The sequence below is a fragment of the Falco cherrug genome, assembly GCF_023634085.1.
Source record: "Falco cherrug isolate bFalChe1 chromosome W unlocalized genomic scaffold, bFalChe1.pri SUPER_W_unloc_1, whole genome shotgun sequence".
In the NCBI taxonomy this organism is placed as follows: Eukaryota; Metazoa; Chordata; class Aves; order Falconiformes; family Falconidae; genus Falco; species Falco cherrug.
Genome location: NW_026599288.1, coordinates 133,587 through 154,358, shown reverse-complemented (window position 1 = coordinate 154,358; position 20,772 = coordinate 133,587). Strand labels below are relative to the sequence as shown.

The following is a 20,772-nucleotide window of genomic DNA, read 5'->3' as shown; positions in this document are numbered from 1 at the left end:
AGGTGGCTGCTCCTTGTCCCACCATCTAGACCTTACTATGGTAACTGTTCATTTTTTTGAGACCTATGTTGCAATTTCATAAATAAAGCAAGTGCTTTCTCTGACAGTTGTCTTTTAGCCCCTCATTCGCACATGTATACATATAATACTACAAAAGTGGATAGAAATGTGTCTGTTGAAGAAAAACCTTGAACAAACCATTACTGTAGCTGTAGCTAAGAACTGGGTTTGTTGGTAGGACCATTGCATTGCATCAACTTGTTCTGTGTCTGTTCTCATGAGTGTGGTTGGTCCCACGCTCTCTATATGAATTGGGGATAGAAAATAACATAACTAGATAACCAGGAGAAACATCTTTAGTTAAGGCAAAGCAACTACTTTTTTGTCTCATCTTCCTTTGCATTGAGTCTAATTGTACTTAAAGTACAGAGGTAGAGAGCCCAAAGTTCACTTTCCGTGAATAACAATTTGCAAGCACTGGTAACCTGTTACCATTCTCTTACTATTTTAAAAATATTATTTGAATTAACCACTATACCTTTTTAAGGTAGAGCATAGCAGTGGTTTATTGCTATTTATGATTATTGCTTACTTAAACTGGTGTCAGAATTGGGGCTTTTTGGTGCATGAAAGTATTTCCTTGCTCATGAAGTGTAGTTCTTGAGAAGGGCTCTAAAGCTGCCTATGTGTGGGAGTTAAATTAGCACTATTTCATTATACAACATTTAAGCCTCCCATTTAATCTATATAAATGGGGAAAAAAATAAAATTAACCCCCCCAAATTCTGTTCTGCATCTACTTCTTCTCTGTCCATCAGTTTAAGATTGAACCTCCAGTTGCTTATGCATATGCTTAATCTTATGAGTAGAATTACTGAATTCCAAAGGAGTTTCTGGCTAAGGTCTCAGATTGTAAGTTGTGGTCCAGGGCTGTACCCTTCTATAAATCTACCTAATGTATAGCATACTGTAGGGGTCAACATCAGCAACAACATTAATAATAAATAACAAATGAATCTACATTACTGCTAAGCATTTTAAGCAAACAAATCTTTACTTTAAGGAACTTACAAGAAAGGTAAATACCAATAGGATACCAGATTTTTGCTTGAGTTAAATGCTAAAGGTCATAGATCAGCTATGTACTAGCATGTTTTTCAAATAAGATTAATTTCTTTGTTCTGTTTTTGGAAAACACTTGGTACAATAAGATCATGAGTATTGCTGCATCCTCTTACAATAAAAAACATATGGGATGAGGTGTGGCAGGAGAATGAAAACTGTACCACTATTATTTGATTGCAATTGCATCTCATCTCCATTGCTGAAACAGTTACTAAGAATGTACTTTCTCCATCCTTTACACAGTAGTGTACTTATTTTACCTTTACTATGCCTTCCCACATGTTTTCTGCCTTCTGCGAACATCTCCCCTTCCTTACATATTTCTTTCTTTTACCAGACGTTGAAGGATGCCAGTGACAATGCCCGCAAGGACTTCCACCGTGAGGCAGAGCTGCTGACTAACTTGCAACATGAGCACATCGTCAAGTTCTATGGTGTCTGTGTTGAGGGTGATCCACTCATCATGGTCTTTGAGTATATGAAGAATGGAGATCTTAACAAATTCCTCAGGTAAATCCACCAACATGTGTTGTGCTGAAAAGTCAGAAGTGGGCAGAGAAAGTAGGCATTGCTGGTACTTAATGCCAAATTAACTGCTCTCACTGAAAAATGTGGACACCTAAGAGTGAAAATCTGTGCAACACTGCTGATTCATCTTGTGTAGTGTGACGTGGGGCTTATTGTTTCTTTACCTATTTGGAAGTACTATTAAGTTAATCCACTTTCCACCAAAAGAGTCAGAACCAAAGGAATAGTGTTTTCAGTATATTTCAGCATATTCTGAAATGTTTGTTTATAAAACTTGCAGTAGTAATTGTTTCCTTGCCTCTTTTCTGCTAGCACTTGAGAATATCCTACTCAGTACCTATCTCTGTTTGTAGGTGTCTAAAAGCTTTTGAGAATCTACTTCCCTCTCAGTGTTTTGAAAGGGTACCATTAATCTGTAGCAAGAAAATTTTGCACCTTGGAAACTTCAGTGCAATAGAAATTACTACATTTTGAGGGCTAGTTTGGGGATTTTTCTTAAAAGCTATTCAGGAACATGCATCTCAAATAGAAATTTGGTAGTGAAGCAGTTATAAATAAATAGGTAATACCTAAGGTTCACAAGAATAGGTAACTCATGAACCAGTAAGTTATGTCCAGTGGCCTTGTACATGTACAATTTCTTCTAGCCTGCACTTGACATACAATTAAACAGTTAAGAGACAGCGTTAGCACCTATATAAAACATTTGTATATGGGACGGTTCATTCAATGTCTTCTATATAATTTCCATCAAAGGGTATGTGTTGGTTTTGGCTAGAGTTAATTTTCTTCATAGTAGTTAGTATGAGGCTATGTTTTGGATTTGTGCTGAAAACAGTATTGATAATACAGGGATGTTTTCGTTATTGTTGAGCAGTGCTTACACAGCACCAAGGCCTTTTCTGCTTCTCATACCACCCCACCAGCAAGTAGCCTGGGGGTGCACAAGAAGCTATGAGGGAATGCAGCTGGGACAGCTGACCCCAACTGACCAAAGGGATATTCCATAGCATATGATGTCATGCTCAGCAATAAAAATAGGGGGGAGGTTGGTGGGGGGGTACTGCTCAGGGACTGGCTGGGCATTGGTTGGTTGGTGGTGAGCAATTGTTTTCATTTGCATCACTTGTCGTCTTCAGTTTTATTTTTCTCTCTTTGTTATTTTACCTTTTCATTGCAATTTATTTTTTTTTTTTTAGTTATTAAACTGTATTTATATCAACCTATGAGTTTTCTCACTTTTACCCTTCTGATTCTCTCCCCCCATCCTGCTGGGGGGGGGGACTGAGCGAGTGGCAGTGTGGTGCTTAGTTGCCGGCTGGTGTTAAACCACAACAGGGTATCACAAAGGCATTTCAATGTCCTGAGATCGCTTCTGCCTAAGGATAACTAGGGGACACCACCATTTTGGAAAGATATCTGTTTCATATGTGCTACTGACAAAGCTGAAAAGCAATCAAATTAATGTCCCTTTAAATGGGTTTGGATTTTGTATCTGACTGAAATTGATAGTGACTGGTAGTCTCACCATTTTTGATAGCCTTGTCAAAGGAGTTTGCTGTCCTCCTAATCTCCAGTGATCAAATAGCCATATCATAAAAGCAAAAGGCATCAGCTAGCATCCTCCCTTATTGGCAGAGCTGGCAGGGTTGACAGGAAGATCAGGGGCTGAACTGAGGATGCAGAGCAAACACTACTTTTCCTGGGATGTTTATCTCTCTGGCAGAGGATTTAAGTATATTGTCAGGACAATATTGGGGCATTTGCATTTACCTCCTTGGACCTCTGCTGTGGATCAGAAGAGAGCTTCAATTTTCAAAGATGCCAGCTCAGTGCTTTTTCAGAGCACCAAATTTCCATTAGAACAAGCCAAATTTGCAGCTGATTCATTGTCATCATGAGAAATACTTATTTTTAATACTTTTGGATTGGCCTTATCTCCCAAGTCTGGTTTTGAATTCTTGTACAGAAAGGTAGTTTAGGAGACAGAATATTCCCTGTTAGTTCTTTTTTTAAACTATTAATCAGCCCTTGTCTTTATAATGTAAAGTGATTATACTGGGGCAAACTGTTTAACCTAAGCTCCAATTTGTTATTCCTCTCACATTTGCTGCAGCTTGTGCTGCAGATCAGAGGTTAGTTGCAAACAGGCTGTAAAAACCTGTATTTCTTACCCTGCAGTGCCACCAAAGGCTGTCAGGGAAAAATTAATCTGAAATTTAACACAAAGGTGCTTGCTGCCTATGTGCAGTCAAGGGCTGTTTCAGATCTAGGACCACACAGACTCAAAGTCATGCCTGCTCTGTGCTTGTTTTGGCTAACAAAGACTCACGTGGATCCAAAGGAATATCTGTCAATGTTACTGCCTATTGCAGATACTGAGGAGCTCCTGATTCATAGCCAGCACAAAGATAAGCAAGATGCATTAAAATAATCCAAAAGTTTCATTAGGTACAGACCATCTCCTCAAGAAAACTAGTGAAAGATTAAGAACTCTCTAATTTAGCAGTCTCGGAGCTTCATGCTTGAGAAAGGTCATTAAAAAAAAATCAGTACAATGAAGAGGTGCAATGCTTTTCAATAGGAATTTGCCTCTGAGTCTTGGTTGGGAATTTCATCTTGTCCTGGTTTCAGCTGGGATGGAGTTAACTTTCTTCTTAGTAGCCAGTACAGCGCTGTGTTTTGGCTACGATGTGAGAACAGTATTGATAACACACTGATGTTTTTAGTTGTTGCTGGGTAATGTTTATACTGAAGTCAAGGACTTTTCAGTTTCTTGGGCCTTGCCAGCCAGAGGGCTGGGGGGGTACAAGAGACTGGGAAGGGACACAGCCAGGTCAGCTGACCTGAACCAGCCAAAGAGGCATTCCATACCATGGGATGTCATGCTTGGTATATAAACTTGGAGGGTTAGCTGGGGCGGGGGGGATCGTTGCTCAGGGACTGGCTGGGTATCAGTCAGCGGGTGGTGAGCAAGTTGTACTGTGCATCACTTGTTTTTCCCTTTTCCTTTGGATTTTACCCTTTTCCCCCACCTTTCCATTATAATTGTTATTATTATTATTATTGTTTTTGTCATTGTTATTATTGTTGTTCTTACCTATTTATTCTGTTTAAATTATTAAATTGTTCTTATCTCAACCCTCAAATTTTACATTCCTTTCTGATTCTCCTCCTCACCCCTCCGGGTGGGAGGGAGTGAGCAAGCTGCTCCGTGGTGCTTGGTTGCCGGCCAGGGTTAAACCACGGGTTAAACCACGACACATATCTTCCCTTTTATTCCCCCCACCCTCCCAGAAACAACTGTATGGCTACCTGTGGCAGAACAAGTACAGATAACTTCTTTGCCTAGTATCAGATGCAATCCCAGGAATGCTACACACCCTCCTTCATCTGTCACTGCTCAGGAAGTTCTTCCCCTGGGGCAATTTTGATATCATATTTCTAATAGGCAATGTCAGATTTGATCTCACAGATTTTGTTTAATTTTAAACTCTTCCAAACTCCTGTACCCTTTCCCAAGATACAAATAAAGGCTACATCTCACCTCTATTGATTAGAAAGGTGACTCTGAAACTCCTCTTTGTAGGAAGGAAGGACTTCTGAGAAAAAAATAAAAATAAGTTCTAGGCTATTTTTTTCAAAAAAGTTCAGGAGAGAAGGGCAGAGGTGGTCACTGAAGGATTAGTCTGAAGGAATGGAATAAAAAATGGCTTCTGTAAAACCAGAAGAATGGAATGGATAAAAAGGGCTATTCAGAATATTATAGTGTGTATCAAATGAGGAATAACTGTCAGATGACGTCATTAATTGGCTAAGTACTGGCTAGTAATTCTTGCCATAAAATGGTACATGTAGGCATGCTGATATCTGTATCCTCAAGGTACCAGGATGTGACACATGTATGTGACACTGTTGTGGCACATCAATGTCACTGAAGCGACACTGATAAGATAGGTGAAGCACGCATTATAGTGCTTTGTTGGGATTTCCAAATGCAGAAGGGTTTTCTTTTCCCTAGAGTGTATAGGAGTTGATGAGTATATCTTTTAAGGGATTGAAGGGATTACTAGATCTTGAAAAACTCCTATTTCTGAAGTTATTTAGTTGTTCCAACTAGACTGTTTTTGTCCTCTTCCCATTGTCGAGAATTCCTGTGTTGGGCAGAACTCGCCTTCAGTGATGAAATCAGCAAAAATATTGTTGTGCTGTGCATATGGATGGGAAATTAGAAGTATAAATCTAAAATTGCTGCACTTGTTTCTCAGATGGCATGTGAGAAGGAAGTTAGCTAGGAAGTTAGCTATTGGAACAGAACAAGAGAAAGGTGGTAGTTTAGGACTGAGATATATTGTTATAAACCATCTGCCTTATTTCCCTAAGCAATGTTACCCATTGTGTAACACTCTTTATAAAAGAAAACAATGAAAGGAAAAAAATTGAAGAGGCAAATTCTCCCCTATTTCACCAATGAATTTATAGCCCTTTTTGTCATTATATTCGAGTGAGACAATTTTGTGGTTTAGGGCCCATTAATGCCTTTCACTTCTCTAGCTTAAAAGTGGCCTATTACTTCATTGGCTTGTATTTTGGTGCAGGGCACACGGACCAGATGCAGTACTGATGGCAGAAGGCAACCATCCTGCTGAACTGACTCAATCCCAGATGCTTCGCATTGCCCAGCAGATTGCAGCTGGTATGGTTTACTTGGCATCACAGCACTTTGTGCATCGGGATCTTGCTACCCGGAATTGCCTGGTTGGTGAGAACCTGCTGGTGAAGATTGGGGATTTTGGGATGTCTAGAGATGTGTACAGCACAGACTACTATAGGGTAAGTGAACTGCTATAATCAGTAATAACTGAGGTCTTGTTCAGTCATCTTACTGCATTCATGTGACTGATTCTACTTTTACACTGGACAGTCTCTGTGAGATGATTTAGGGGCTGGCATATGAAGAAGCTGGTGCTGAGTAAATACTCATGGTAACTGCTCAGGTTTGGTATTAGTTTTGGTAAATTTGGAGGGAGTTAATCAGAATAAGATTGGCATGTCCTGTTGTTTATATATGTTGACTTTCTTTTCTATTAATAAATCATACAACAGTCTTTTACTCTGGGGAGAAATTTGGCATGTTTGCTTGGCTGTAGTGAAGAAGCAGCAGATAAAAAGGAAGAGACGGTAATCAAATTTGGCCAGACTCTCAGAAGATATTAAAATATCTTCTTATACATTTCTAAGACAAATGGAAATTGTAACTTTTCGTTATTGTATAATATTTCATTTTACTTAAATAGATATAACGGTCAGCAGCACTGGACGGAACAGTTATTTTACTTGCTGACAGCAAGCATTTCCTACTTTAAGCCAGTTCTTTAGTCTTACTGTTTATGGCTGAACATTTGGTTTGTGTCACCCTGGTGAGGTCTGTAATTCAGTGGTGGGTAAGAATAGCCAATGGTGCTTGTTCATATTCTGGCCCTAGCCATTTTCCTTGAGCTCAGTTTTCATAAAATGATCTGTGAAGTTTGTAAAGGGCTTCTAGGATCTCTAGGGTAGACAGGACTGTGTACACTGTTTATTATTGTTACTGTTGGCTTTGTACTATGTGGAAAGTCATAGTTTACAGCATTTGCTGTTCAATACCATGTGTATAACTTCATGGGTGGAACTGGAGTAAGAGTGGCAGCTATCAGGTTTTTGTAGCATGGGGGAGGCAATCCATGGGCAAGCCATTATTTTATAAATTCTAGAGTTTTATTCTGTAACATTAGCTACTCAGAATCTTTAAATACATTCTCTGTACCTGCATCCTGCATCACTTGTTACCAGTGTACTCCTTATAGATAAAATGAAGGTCTATTCCTTAGCGACCTTAATTGGGCTGCTGTGTCTAGAAAAGAAGAAAACTTGGCACCAGTGTTTCTGTGATGCCTGAAAAGGGATCACCTTTTGTGGTGGGTTGAACTTGGCTGGCCACCAGACACCCACCCAGCCACTTTCTCACTCCCTTTTCTCAACAGGACAAGGGATAAAATAAGATGAAAACTATCATGGCTCAAAATAAAGACAGGGAGATTGTCGCGACGGAGGGAAGACACAGTCACTCAATATGAGTGATCAGCAGACTTCGTTTATTGTCTCTTACAGCCACCTTTTATGCCTTCTTATAATTAGCTCATACATATTACAAAAGTTAAGCTCATTATTGGTTAGTTGCCTAAATACCAAGCCCGCCCCTAGTTTCTCTTCTGTAGTTATCTGTTCCCACCTGCAACATTCTTTTCCCACCACAATCTTCCTGTTATTGTGTAACAAGAACAGCCAAAGACAGTGTATTTTTGCTTTACTTCAGATAAGCTGAGAGCGATGTGCATTTTTGTTCAGCCAGCTGGACTATGTCTATGTGAACTTTTTCAGCTAGCCAGTTATCCACAGGAGATCCCTTACCAATTAGTCATGGGGAAAACAGATTCAACATTCCTTTTCCCACATCTCCCTTTCTATTTGTCACTTTGTCTTCTCTTATCCAGAGACTGAGGGAAGCTGAGTGGGGTCCGGGGAGAAGAGAGAGAGAAGGAAAGGGACAATGTGAGTAGTGAAGAGGGTGCAATAATGGATATGAGAGAAGGAATAAGGCAGGAAAGTGGAGAAAAGTGTTAGTAAAAGACAAAAGTGTGGATGAAGGGAGAAAGAGGTAGACAAGTGTCTGGAGGGATGAATGAAAGTGTAAAGTAGCATGGCTTCATCCAAGTCGATGGAGTAGCTTGAAGTATGATGCATAGATATGGAACTTAAATTTGGGCTGTTGCTTGTTTTGCACAGTGAGAAAACCAAGAAGGACCATTTCTCTATCCCCTCACACTCCATCTGGCTTTTGGCTGGCACAAGAAGAGGGACAGAGCCACAGCCTGCCTTGCCACCATCTTTCACACTGATAAAAGCTGGAAGTTAGAGATTTTGAGCATGTGAGACTTTGGCCTGCCCTGCTAGCGCCATATATGGACTAGTCAGAAGATGGTCAGGAAACAGTCAAGGCTATTATGACTTATCAGATGATTGCCTGGAGAATTATGTCCATGGCAGACCTAAATAATGAAACTGTCAGCAGTGACACTGGGATGGTTCTGACCTACCATACCTGATTTTTTGCAGCAGGATAAGTCTTTTTAACTGTTCAGGCTTAATCACATACATAGAAGAAATTTTCCCCCCACTTCGACAGCTTTATCTGATGTTTATTGGAAGGATTTCTATAGCTCCAAAATGCTCTGCAAGAAATGGTTTGGTAGTTTTGTTTATTAATACACTGCAATCAATTTTCTGAGCTTCTGCCTCCCTGTCAGGATGTTAGATTTGCCCAAGGTGACTATTTATAATTTGCTTCTGTAAGATAAGGATGATCCCCAGTCCTTGTTCACTGTTATATTGTTAATGACATTCTATGTTGAATCAGCTCAGTTGTTAAGAGATGCTTCAGGGAAGAGTGGGAGAGAAATAACCTTCCAGCTGTGAATATAAGTTTCAGGTTCACTAGGGGATTTTACTTACTTTGTTGATGTCTGGGGTTTGTTGTTTAGACTCCTATCCCTCAACAATTAGGGTTTGCCATCTTTCCTTTGGACATACAAATAATGTGACTCATCTGCACTGTTCAGTGGATTAAAGTACTGACATTGAAGCATGGGAACAACCACTTTGCTAATATTTGTTCTTGCATGCAGAGATACTATTTCAGACCCTTTTTAGGCTTACAATTCAAGTTTGCAAGAGCTTGATCAATATTTGGTCATAAAAAAACTTTTCTGTGATCACTTCAAATAGGGTTTTGAAGATGTGGGAAAAGATCAAACCACAATGTACATTAACTACTTACAGTAGTCCCTGCAGTTCAGTGAATTAGTCCACCTTGAGACTGCTCACATAGCATTTAGGAAGTCTGAACAGGAGCCTTTAGAGTAGCATAAGATGCATACATTTGAAGATAACCATTTTGAACACAGGTATTCCTAGGCATGCAGATTCCCAACCTCCACTGAAATGAATGGGAATTGGATGTCTAAATGTCTGTGAGGACCTGAGAGCTGGTCCATCCTGCCTCTGGGTTACTTGTTTTCTATCCATCTCCCTCTAGTGTCCTACACAATATATTATCCTCAACTCGTTGGACTGCATTGCTGATTTTGCATCAATGCACTAGATGCTATGTAGGCATACTCCCTGTGCCCTTGGATACACTGCCTGGTTGCACTTGTGCACAGTGTAGAAAACTTGCAGAGTCCTTGAATTGGTACTCAATGCTTTACAGGATCAGAACTGAAGCTAAAGAAAACACTTCAAAACCAGCAATCTTTTACTAGCCTTACTAGCACTGAGGATCGTTACTCAAAGGGAGGATTTAAATAGCACTAGCATGGCCTCCCTTGAAAAGGAATAAACAAGAAGAAAATGTAAAAAAAAAATATCGTTTTACTTTACAACTAATCTTGAAGACATTCATTCAGAGAAAAAACGTATATAAAAAGCTTCCTCCAAAATAGGTAAGCTGTCCAGGAGCACTGTCTGCACATTCATGTCAATTTACAATTGCTAACATAAAAAAAATAATAATTATACTCACCATCTCCAGGCACTGACATGAAATGAGCATTAACCCATTTTTCATCCTCTCCATACTCGTTCTTTGCTAGTAAGGTATAAGCACCATTGTTCAGATGGGTAGGGTTGTCCAGCTGAAGGCAGCCGTGATATTCACTTTGATTGATAACATGTATTTTAGTACAGATGTATTCAGACTCATTCAGTATAGCCCCTTCATAGAACCACTGCAATGTGGGCTTAGGGTTCCCTTTCACAGTGAATGGAATACACCAGTGGTGGTCCGGGGTTGGAGATTCAATAAATGTGATATTTGGTGCAACTATATTGGGGAAAAAAGAGTGAATAACGTCACAATATACCAAACATCTTGTTTTCTCAGGCTATCAGTGCTAAAATACACTACTTGAAGGAATTATACCTATATGGAGGATACTCACACAGGAAGCCCACCTGCTCTGCCTTGGGTACTATGCTCACAACTGAAATGAAGCCATTCTTTAGAAAGAAAAAAAACTAGTTTCAGACAAACTGTGAACCCCCATTAAATCACATACTCTGCAAGGTGTGGAAAGTTCAGTTACCAGATCACTGAGAAGGGAGATAGGGAAATTTTAGCTTTACTGTGCTGAAAAAATGGCACAGAGGAATGCTGAAAGAACAAAACAGTATTAAAAATATTTAAGTCAGCCAAAAGCAAGTAGTACTGGAAATATATTCAGCTAAGAATCCAAACTTTCAGGTGACTTCTTTAAAAGGATCAAGGCCAGAACAGCTATTTTCATTCCCTAGATTCTTCTGTCAGGGTAAGACCATTTTCTACTGTACATTTTCTCATTCTTTGTTCAAATGTGCTAAATGCCTCAAGTTTATAGACTTCTGTTTCCCTTCAGGACACTATTCTAACACCTTGCACATTATTTCACTGTTAGGAAATATTCCTTGATATTCATTCTTAACTGCATTTGATTTCATCTAGTTATACTCCCTTTTATCATTCATAACAGTGGCAATCTCACAATCTCATTTACACTGTTCAAACATTTCTAGTTTCTGTCCCATTCCATAGCTATTACATATCTAATTTCCACCTCCAAAACATTTTAAATGCTTGTAGAGTGATTTCTTAAGTTTACTGTCCTGAGCACATGCTAAAAATAAATTTCCATTTACGAAGTGTTCCATTCCCATCTTCAGTTAAACAGAGGGCTGCAACTTGTGAAAACATATTTCACATAAAATGAATTCATGTTGGAATCTCAGATCTAAGAACCCAATACTTCTATACTACACGTCCCTTCCCCCTTCCTTGGCCCTGACAAATAATTATTCAAAGCTATGACAAATAATTTTATATCTGGCAGAACAAATAATGCAAGTGTGTTAATTTTTGAACAAAGCAATTGTTGGTTTAGTTAAAAAAAAATAAATTGTAGTTTATTATAAATAATTTCTATGGCTTTTGATGCATTCATGTTTCTTAATTCCTAAGACAGTGTGTATGTATATGCACACCATTACAAATCTGTTCACACTGACAGTACAACTGAGTATTTGGGGTTTCAGACATTTACTTACAGATTGCTCAGACTGGAAGATAAAGCATTTAGAAACATAATTTTTGCAGAAGAACTCAGAGCAGAAAAAGGTAAAAATAACAACTGCTCATTGGGCTATTCCCAGAATTAACTGTAATAGATAGCTCACATGCTTAAAAGGTGTTTCTGTTTCAACAACTTGTGTGTCCAACAAATATTTATACCCAAAATAGTTATTGCCAATGTGGTTTAGCCTGCTTACGTACAGAATACTGTGAGCTCGGCAGAGGCTTGGTCCTCTCCCACAATATTCTCTGCTACGCAAGAAATCCACAGTCCACTGTCCACAGATGAAACGTTCTTTATGGTTAGTGAGGCAGGATTCTTACTTGTGTCACTCTACAAATGATCAAGAAATATGGATGTGCCAAATATGGTATAAAGAAACAATGGAGAGAGGGGGGAACTATTGGCCACAGTTCAAAAGCATTTTCCATTTTCCCTTCCTTTTAGCTGTATCAAACTGCAATTAATCAAAGCATTATTTTGGTGTCTTATCCAAACAGATGCAACACACCTACAGAACCAATTGTAACCATCGGTAGCGGTGGATTTAAAGCCCAAAATGCTCATTCATTTTTCTACCATGTCACTTTCTGTTTCTCCCTTCTTTTGACACCTATCTCTCTCTACACAAATGTGGGTTGATTTTTTGCATCCATTCCCTTGCTTATCCCTCTGTTCAGTTTCATGATTGATTTCTATGGTCTATCTCTAATCTCTTTAATCTTTTTATTCCCTCCTATATTCTGTTCAGTCCTTGCTTTACTATTCCTTTTATCTCTTTCATTTACACTTAGCTTGACATGTCTTCTACTACTGCTCTCTGAGCTCTACCGTACCTTGACAACATGTCTTCTCCCTCCTCCTTAGCCAAATGTCTCTTAAAAGCTCCTTGTTATCATGGAACCTCCCACAAGAGTCCCTTCTACTAACTGAACTACTGCCCAAGTGCTGTTTTACTGTGCTTGAGCACAGGCTAGGCTAATTGAGGTAAGAATTATGATTTGCAGAAAGTTCAGTGCATTAAATGCTATATTAAATATGCAGCTATGCTACGCTGTATAAAATAAATTACAAAAATTAATTACAAAAACAAATAAAAAAGTAATTACAAAGATTTTTAAAAAATTATCAGCTAGCAAAGCTAGTTGTTAAAGCTTCTGTTAAGTGAGGTCTTTATAATTACAGCCAAATAATTACTATTTCCATACTTGAATTTTTCACAAAATGCAAGATTGTTTTATTAAAAAGGAAAGGAACCAAAACAAATTTGGAAAATGAGCAACAATTAGGATGATTGTTTAAAAAATGCCTTTTGGGATACTTATTGTACACATATGCTTTGATGCTGCACTGAACACAAGCAAATGATATGCTACACCTGTAAAACCACAGTGACTTCCAGTGGTAGACAATGGGGACATGTGGGAACACTCCTGCATACAGGATTGCAGGACCAGAATTTTAAACATTGAGATAACACCTTAAATCCACTTAAGTCAAACATCCCATTGATTTCACTGTGACACTGGGGCAGGAGGAATGGAAAAAACAACACCCCAATGCACACTTCTCCATGTACAACTCTCCAAATTACAGGGCTTCAATTGCAGGCTCAGGCTGAAACATATAACAAGAAAAATCTAACTGACATTAATGAACTTATACATCAGCATAAAAGCTGAGAGTGTGGTTAATGTTCCAGGACTGAAGAATGGTTTTCACTTTTGCTAACATTTCTCCTTGTAAAACAGGAAAGAAAACCAGACAGAAGCAGCATAGAAGGTTAAGAAAAGGGAGGCAGAAACAAAGACATTAAAGTGAGAAAAAGGAAACCAAAACCAACACTCACAGAAAAGGAAAGTTGTGAATGGCAAATGAGATTTATAAGGCACTCATTCTTCTGCTACTGAAAAGACTACTGTGCTTAACAGCTATTTTATAAGCCTCTCTCACAAAGTTATGTCAGGATAAAAAAGCTTTTCAGGAAAGCTCAAAGCAAACTGAACATGGTATTTGAAAGACAGGGAGGTTAAAAAATGAGATGATCTTACTTTTTGAATAGTATCCCACATTTGTCTTAGCTCATGACTCAACAACAAAAAAAGAAATATAAAAAAACACAACTGCATAAATTCCTCAAACTGTTTTAATTTCTTGTTCTTGTTGATAATTGATGCATTTGGGTAGTTTTACACATTAGAGAAAAGTTGAAAAATAAAACTAGAGCTCTGCAAAGCTCTTATGAAAGCTGAAAGACAGGCTAGTCAAATTCTACATAAGCCTAATGTAATGACCTCCGTGAAGAAAGTGCAGAGGTTAAGAGACCCCAGAGGTCCTGTCTCTTCCATACTGCAGGAACAGTTTTGGAAGTGCACATCACACATTTTGTACAGGCCAGAAAGCTTTAGGCAGTCTATACTCTCATGAATGCAGGGGAGCTGATGCCATAAAACTGTAAATAACAGAGGGTCTTACACAATGTAAATAACAGCAATTTAGGAGGTCAACAGCTGCATGTTGAAGACCTGTTTAAATGCTTCTTATCAACATCTCCATCAGAAAGAACTTAATCAGTATATACCCACTGCGCACACAGTCTAAGGCAGGTCCACAGAACACCAGGATCTCAGGAAACAAAATTCCCACTGTCTGGATGGGTTTATTGAGGAAACAATTTCATACATCATAAGAAAATTTTGCCATAGTAAAACCTTGACTTTGGCTTTCATGACTATCTTGTTATTTTGTTTTGTTAACGGAAAATGAAACAAACTACAAAGTAATTAATATTTGCAACAAAAGTTCCAGCACACCAAGATTTCAACCTAAAAATATAATAAAATTAGAGAGACAAAGCTTTTCTCACAATTAGATTGGACTTGTTCTCTCTATGCAGGTATTTGTGATAATAAGAAAGTACTTAAGCTTCAGTATCCTGATTCACTACATTACTTCCATGAAATTACAGCACTCTCATTTACAAAAGAATATCCAAAAACTTAAGTGCAAATCAGTTTCTCGAGGAATGAATGTTTGTGATTTTCCAAAAGCACTGCAGCAGTCACCATGGATTGAAAGTAATTGGAAATAAATGTAATCCTAACATTAATTTACTATTTCATATTTTTTATAAAAAGTTAATTAAAGTTAGAGAAAAGGCTTTATTTCACCCTTTGGCAGATGTCTCTGAATTACCACGTATTTGAATATGAGACTTACCTCATGATTTGAAACAAGATTAGTGAGCACCCAGGATACATTAGGGGGCGGCCCTCCAGTAGTATCACAGTACAATGTGATGTTCTTTCCTTCCACCACGGTGATGTTGTAACTGCTTAATTTTGCTGAGGGCAAGTCTATGATACAAGCAAAAATAAAACAAAAAACGAAAAACACCCCCTAAAAAACCCCACCACATGGATATTTGTGTTTGCCAGAAATAGATACTGCTCAGTTCTATGGGAAATGTATAAATGCAATCAAAATCACTGCTTACTTAAAATTCACTGTGGTCAGTTATTGTTCAGTAAGGAAGTACAAACAGCATTGTTGGAGATATATAAATACAGTCCTTAAGCTGCTACATAAATTTTTTTGGGCCTCCTTCATTTCACATCCAAAGGAAACATTCTAGCATACAGAAATACATTAAGCTAATTATAGAGGTAAATATTTTAGGTGGACAAATAGTAGTTAACTTCAGGTTTTAACATCCAAAAAAAAAAAGATCCCTTCATTTTTTAACACATTAAATTTAGTCTATCTCTGTTGTAGCAGTTGCAATGAAATCTCTATTTTCCAGGGACTAATTCACATTGTGGTATTCTTACTATTCTCTACTACAGTTAACATGAAAATCCCATTACCCCATGGTATCACATAAGACAGGGGTCCTCAAACTATGGCCCGCGGGCTGGATACGGCCCCCCAGGGTCCTCGATCCGGCCCCCGGTATTTACAGAACCCCCCCGCCCCCCCCCCCCCCCGCAGGGGGTTGGGGGGGGAAACCAAGCAGCCGCAGATGACCTCCTGCCACTTCATCCGTGCGCCGGCCCCCTGTTTAAAAAGTTTGAGGACCCTTGAATAAGAGATTGAAGCCTTCCCTCTCATATACAGAGCTCATAGACAGCACAGCAAAACCTAGATCTCCAAGTACAAAGTGCACAAGAGGAAAACAAGGCCCTGAACAGATCAAACCAGAGGAGAGAAAGGACAGAAGAGAGGATCAGCAACCGCACAGAGCTGCCTGCTATCCAGGGCGCTTCAGCAGACTTAGCTATTGCCCTCAAAACAGAGGGAAAGAAGAAAAGCTGCAAGATGATACCACTCACCAGTAAGCCAGCCTAGCTTTTTCAAGTGCCAGGACTCTCCCACCACTTCATATCTCATTTTTCTCATTCTTCAGCACCCAAAGCAACGGGAACTTTCAAAAGAGTAACAGCACCAATATGCTGAGTACTTCCAAAACCCCAACACATTATAGACTACTTTGGGTCTGGCCCTCTTCAAAAATATTGCCAGGAATGTCAAAAGACTTTAGGCATGCAAGACCTCACATCATATTTATTTGCATAGCAAATAATTACATAACATATTGGATATTTCTTCAGAGATACTGTACCATCATTTGGAGCTCCTACACATTGTAAGAATCCTTACCCTCAATTATGAGGCATTTCTCATCAACAATTCCAGGCAAGTTTGACTTGCAATTTATCCTCTCAGATAACAGAATTTATTCCCTTTCCGAGTCATAAGAGGTGGGTAAGAAAGAAACACATAAAATAATTGCTTTGGGATTAATTTTTCTGGTTGTATATTTTGTGTTGGTGAACTTTAATGCACAACCATTTTGGCTTCTATTTCAAGTGGTACCCAGACTGCACCACAGCAGAACACACACTAGTTGAGCTGTATTTGAAAAAAGAAGATAATAGCATAAGACATATCTAGAAAAGGTGATACACTGAACTTAGGAGTAAAGCAGTGAGACCAAGCAGCAAAACCTGTACTGACAAATATTGCATATAAAAAACTCCAATGTTCCCTAACAGAAACATATGTTCAATACATGTGTTCAGTGTAGTGTGAGACCATTTATATGAATCAGTAGCATTTTGACACCTACACAATTATAAAGATTTCTAATCCAGCTGAATTTATTCATATCTTAATTCGTTTAAATACAGGGGGTTTAGATGACCAGTTCCGTTTATATGGATGCACATTTTAAAGAACTTTGTACACAGCAAATTATATAAGCAATCAGACAATAGGTTTGCATACTTTTGTATACTGCCAGCACAGTAAGTTTATATGGTAGCATAAGAATATCACGCAAGATAGCCATGACATAATTTTCAGCTTTCTGGAGCAATGAGTTTCACAGGTATATTATCAAGGCTGCATGCAAAAGTATTTCCTTATATCAGTTCTGAAATTTGTCTCTGTTCAAATTCATTGCTCGTTCCCTGTTCTGATAGGACAAGGAAAAGAAAGTTTCTGAATTATCTTCTTAAAACCACTCTGTTTTATTTATTTTTCTCATGTCCCGTTTTTTTCAATAATCTATCCAAAGTTTTTCATACTCTTCAAAAAAGGGAGGATAGAACTTGCTACAATGAATTTTAAATTCTAACAGAGTTATGCAGTTTAGTAGATGTATTAAAAGTGTACACTAAAAAAAATGCCTTTCACTGTGTATAGATGTATAATATCTATGTTATTTCACTGCATAGAGACAATCTGTTTTCATAATGTACTGGTTTTGTATGGGATAGAGTTAATTTTCTTCACAGCAGCTTGTATGGGGCTATGTTTTGGATTTGTAATGAAAACAGTGTTAACACACCAATGTTTTAGCTATTGCTGAGCAGTGCTTCAACAGCTTTAAGGCCTCTCCTGCTTCTCACACTGTCCTGCCAGCAAGTAGGCTGGGGGTGCACAAGAAGCTGGAATGGGACACAGCCGGAACATCTGATCCCAACTGACCAAAGGGATATTGCATACCATATTATGTCATGGTCAGTAATAAAAGCCATAGGGAGGAAGGAGGAAGGGGAGAACGTTTGGAGTTGTGGCGTTTCGTCTCACCACGTAACCATTATCTGTGATAGTGATGCCTAGCTATGCATTCAATCGCCATTATCTTATTGTTGTCAACATGAAATGATTCTCTTCTTCTAGTGAAGTTAGGTTAGTCATGTATCTGTAACTTTGTATTAATGACTGTCCCCTTGAAGGAGAACTAAAAGCCTGATAAGGAGAACAACCTAACCCAGGAAGTGCCAGCAGCCAGTTAATTGCAACAAAGACAAGAAGTCAACAGAATGAGGTTGTAACTAGGGGAAATGTAAAGGCGGCAGGGGGAGATCGCAACCACCAACTCAATTCATGACTAAAAGACTCACACCCTCACCTCCCTCGGACATGTGTAGTAAATTAAAAATACACTGTAACTTTAAATCGAAGTGAGAGATATATAGACCAACAGAAAACTACCGTGCATAACAAATTATCAAGAGTATCTTTTAGGTAGAGTTTGGAAAATACATATGTATAAGTAGATTGCATAAATATTATTCTTGTTCTTCTGAGGTTTGGGCTTGCTTTGTAGAATACCACCTAGCCCCCAGCTTTGTGCAAATCTGTAGTAAAGAAATACCTCGACTCTGTGTGTTGATTAGCTCTTGCACACTGGGTGAACAATTCCATGTTTTGGACAATAGGGTCTTGATTTCCTGGAAATGGCTAAACATCTGCTTGCCAATGAGAAGTAATGAATGAATTCCTTATTTTGCTTTTGCTTTACCTATTAAACTGGCTTAGCTGCCAGGTGGGTTAAACCATGACACGTATTCACATCAATAATGCTTTGTTCCAGGGAATAGGCAGCTCTGGATTAGAATAAGCAGTCACTTCAATTTACTCCAGCACAAATGGACACAACAAAAGGCAACGGACACACACACTCATTTATGTCACCTGAGTCTCTCTAAATATTATGTGAGGCTTTTAGAAGTAATAAACTCTAAGTAGGTGGGCTATTTACTTTCACATACCATCATTAGTGCAAACTGATGGCCGTGGACATACTAGGCCATACTCATATTTTCACCATGCACAGCTGGGACTTCCACAATAACAAAACTAAATATTTTGGCTGAAATTTTTAAAGGCTACTACAGCATTTAGCTACACAGTTGTCAATGGAAATTAATAAAAACTTATGTCTGAACTCTTGAAAGCTTTCAGTGTCCTCATGCTGTTACTTACTGTTTTCTACAGAAAACTTATACTGCCCTCAGCAGAGCCAAACTGTCACTATATCTATCAAAGAAAGGATATGACCTAATTAAGAAATAACTGAATATTAATACAAACTGTAGTCTGTAACTGATCTCTCAGCACCAAGTCAATGTTCTAGCTAATATACTACAGCAGCTTTTAGAAAAAGAGGGTCTTAAACAAGAAGAAAGGACTCCATCATTACACCCAAAATGCTATTTCAGTAGTTAACTATCTTCACACTTACAAAAAATTATCTGATTCCCAGACTGACTGAAGGAGCAACAATGGTAGCACCTCTGTGATAACATATTTAAGGGGTAAAAAATGCTGCCACAACAGCAGCTGGGACAGTGGAATGAGACTATGTGAGAGCAACAACTCTGCAGACCCCAAGGTCAGTGAAGAAGGAGAGGAAGGAGGTGCTCAAGACACTGGAGCAGAGGAGCAGAGATTCCCCTGCAGCCTATGGTGAAGACCATGGTGATGCAGGTTGTTCCTCCTGCAGCCCATGGAGGAATATGGTGGAGCAGACATTCTCACTGCAGCCTGTGGAGGACCCCACGCCGGAGCAGGTGGATGTACCCTGAAGGAGGCCCCATGGAGAGGAGCCCATGCTGGAACAGGTTTTCTGGCAGGACTTGTGACCCCACAGGGGAACCCGCACTGGAGCAGTCTGTTCCTGAAGGACTGCACCCTGTGGAAAGGATGCATGCTGGAGCAGTTCTTGAAGAACTGCAGCCCATGGGAAGGACCCATGTTGGAGAAGTTCATGCAGGACCGTCTACCATGGGAGGGACACCCCGCTGGAGCAGGGCAAAAGCATGAGGAGGAAGAAGCAACAGAAACAAAGTGTTATGAACTGTCTGCAGTCCCCATTCCCCATCCCCCTGTGCCACTCAGGGTGAAGAGGTAGAGAAGTGGGGAGTAAAGATGATCTTGGAAAGAAGGGAGGGGTGGGGGGAAGGTGTTTTTAAGATATGTTCTTATTTCTCATTATCCTACTCTGATATGATTGGCCAAGCGGAGCCTGTTTTGCCTGTGAAAGTAATTGCTGAGTGATTTCCCTCTCCTTATGTCAACCTGTGAGATTTTCATCATATTTTTTCCCCTTGTCCTGTCGAGGAGAGGGAGCGATAGAGTGGCTTTGGTGGGCACCTGGCAGCCAGCAAAGGTCAACTCGACACAGTCCTTTGTGGCGCTCAACATGGAGCACGAGGAATTTGAGATAAGGATAGTAATTGGGAGATGTAATGGGCAAAACACGGACTGAACATTGTTAGAGAGTGGAATAATTGTGGAGAATTTTTGTTGTAATTATGGTGAAAGGACAAGTGTTAGAGTATGTGTAAATTGTCCACTTTTATTGGTGTTGTGATGATGTTTTTTGATTTTGATGTGGGGAATTCTTTTTGTTGATGTAAGTGAGGCTTGTGAAGATTGTAGATTGTGTGATGGATGAATGTGCATTTTAATGATAATTTTAAAATATGTGATTCACAGAGGTGAGGGGTGGAATGTATTGGGTTTACATGGCAAAGTTTCGGTAGTGGGTTAAACTTGGCTGGCTGCCAGGTGCCCACCAAGCTACTCTATCACTCTCTCTCCTCAGCAGGACAGGGGGAAGAAA

At 39.2% G+C, this 20,772-nt stretch overlaps 2 protein-coding genes across 2 annotated transcripts in view; one reads left to right on the top strand and one right to left on the bottom strand.

Moving 5' to 3' along the window:
* LOC129734856 (BDNF/NT-3 growth factors receptor-like) overlaps positions 1 to 20,772 on the top strand; it is a 248,530-nt gene that overhangs the window by 154,518 nt on the left and 73,240 nt on the right. The window contains exons 14-15 of the mRNA XM_055700189.1: positions 1,463 to 1,635; positions 6,252 to 6,486. Coding sequence (XP_055556164.1) covers positions 1,463 to 1,635; positions 6,252 to 6,486 — 408 coding nt within the window. The remainder of the gene's footprint in view (positions 1 to 1,462; positions 1,636 to 6,251; positions 6,487 to 20,772) is intronic.
* LOC129734903 (BDNF/NT-3 growth factors receptor-like) overlaps positions 10,134 to 20,772 on the bottom strand; it is a 44,266-nt gene continuing 33,627 nt past the window's right edge. The window contains exons 5-8 of the mRNA XM_055700274.1: positions 15,075 to 15,211; positions 12,056 to 12,188; positions 10,274 to 10,573; positions 10,134 to 10,138 (exon numbers count right to left, since the gene is read on the bottom strand). Coding sequence (XP_055556249.1) covers positions 10,134 to 10,138; positions 10,274 to 10,573; positions 12,056 to 12,188; positions 15,075 to 15,211 — 575 coding nt within the window. The remainder of the gene's footprint in view (positions 10,139 to 10,273; positions 10,574 to 12,055; positions 12,189 to 15,074; positions 15,212 to 20,772) is intronic.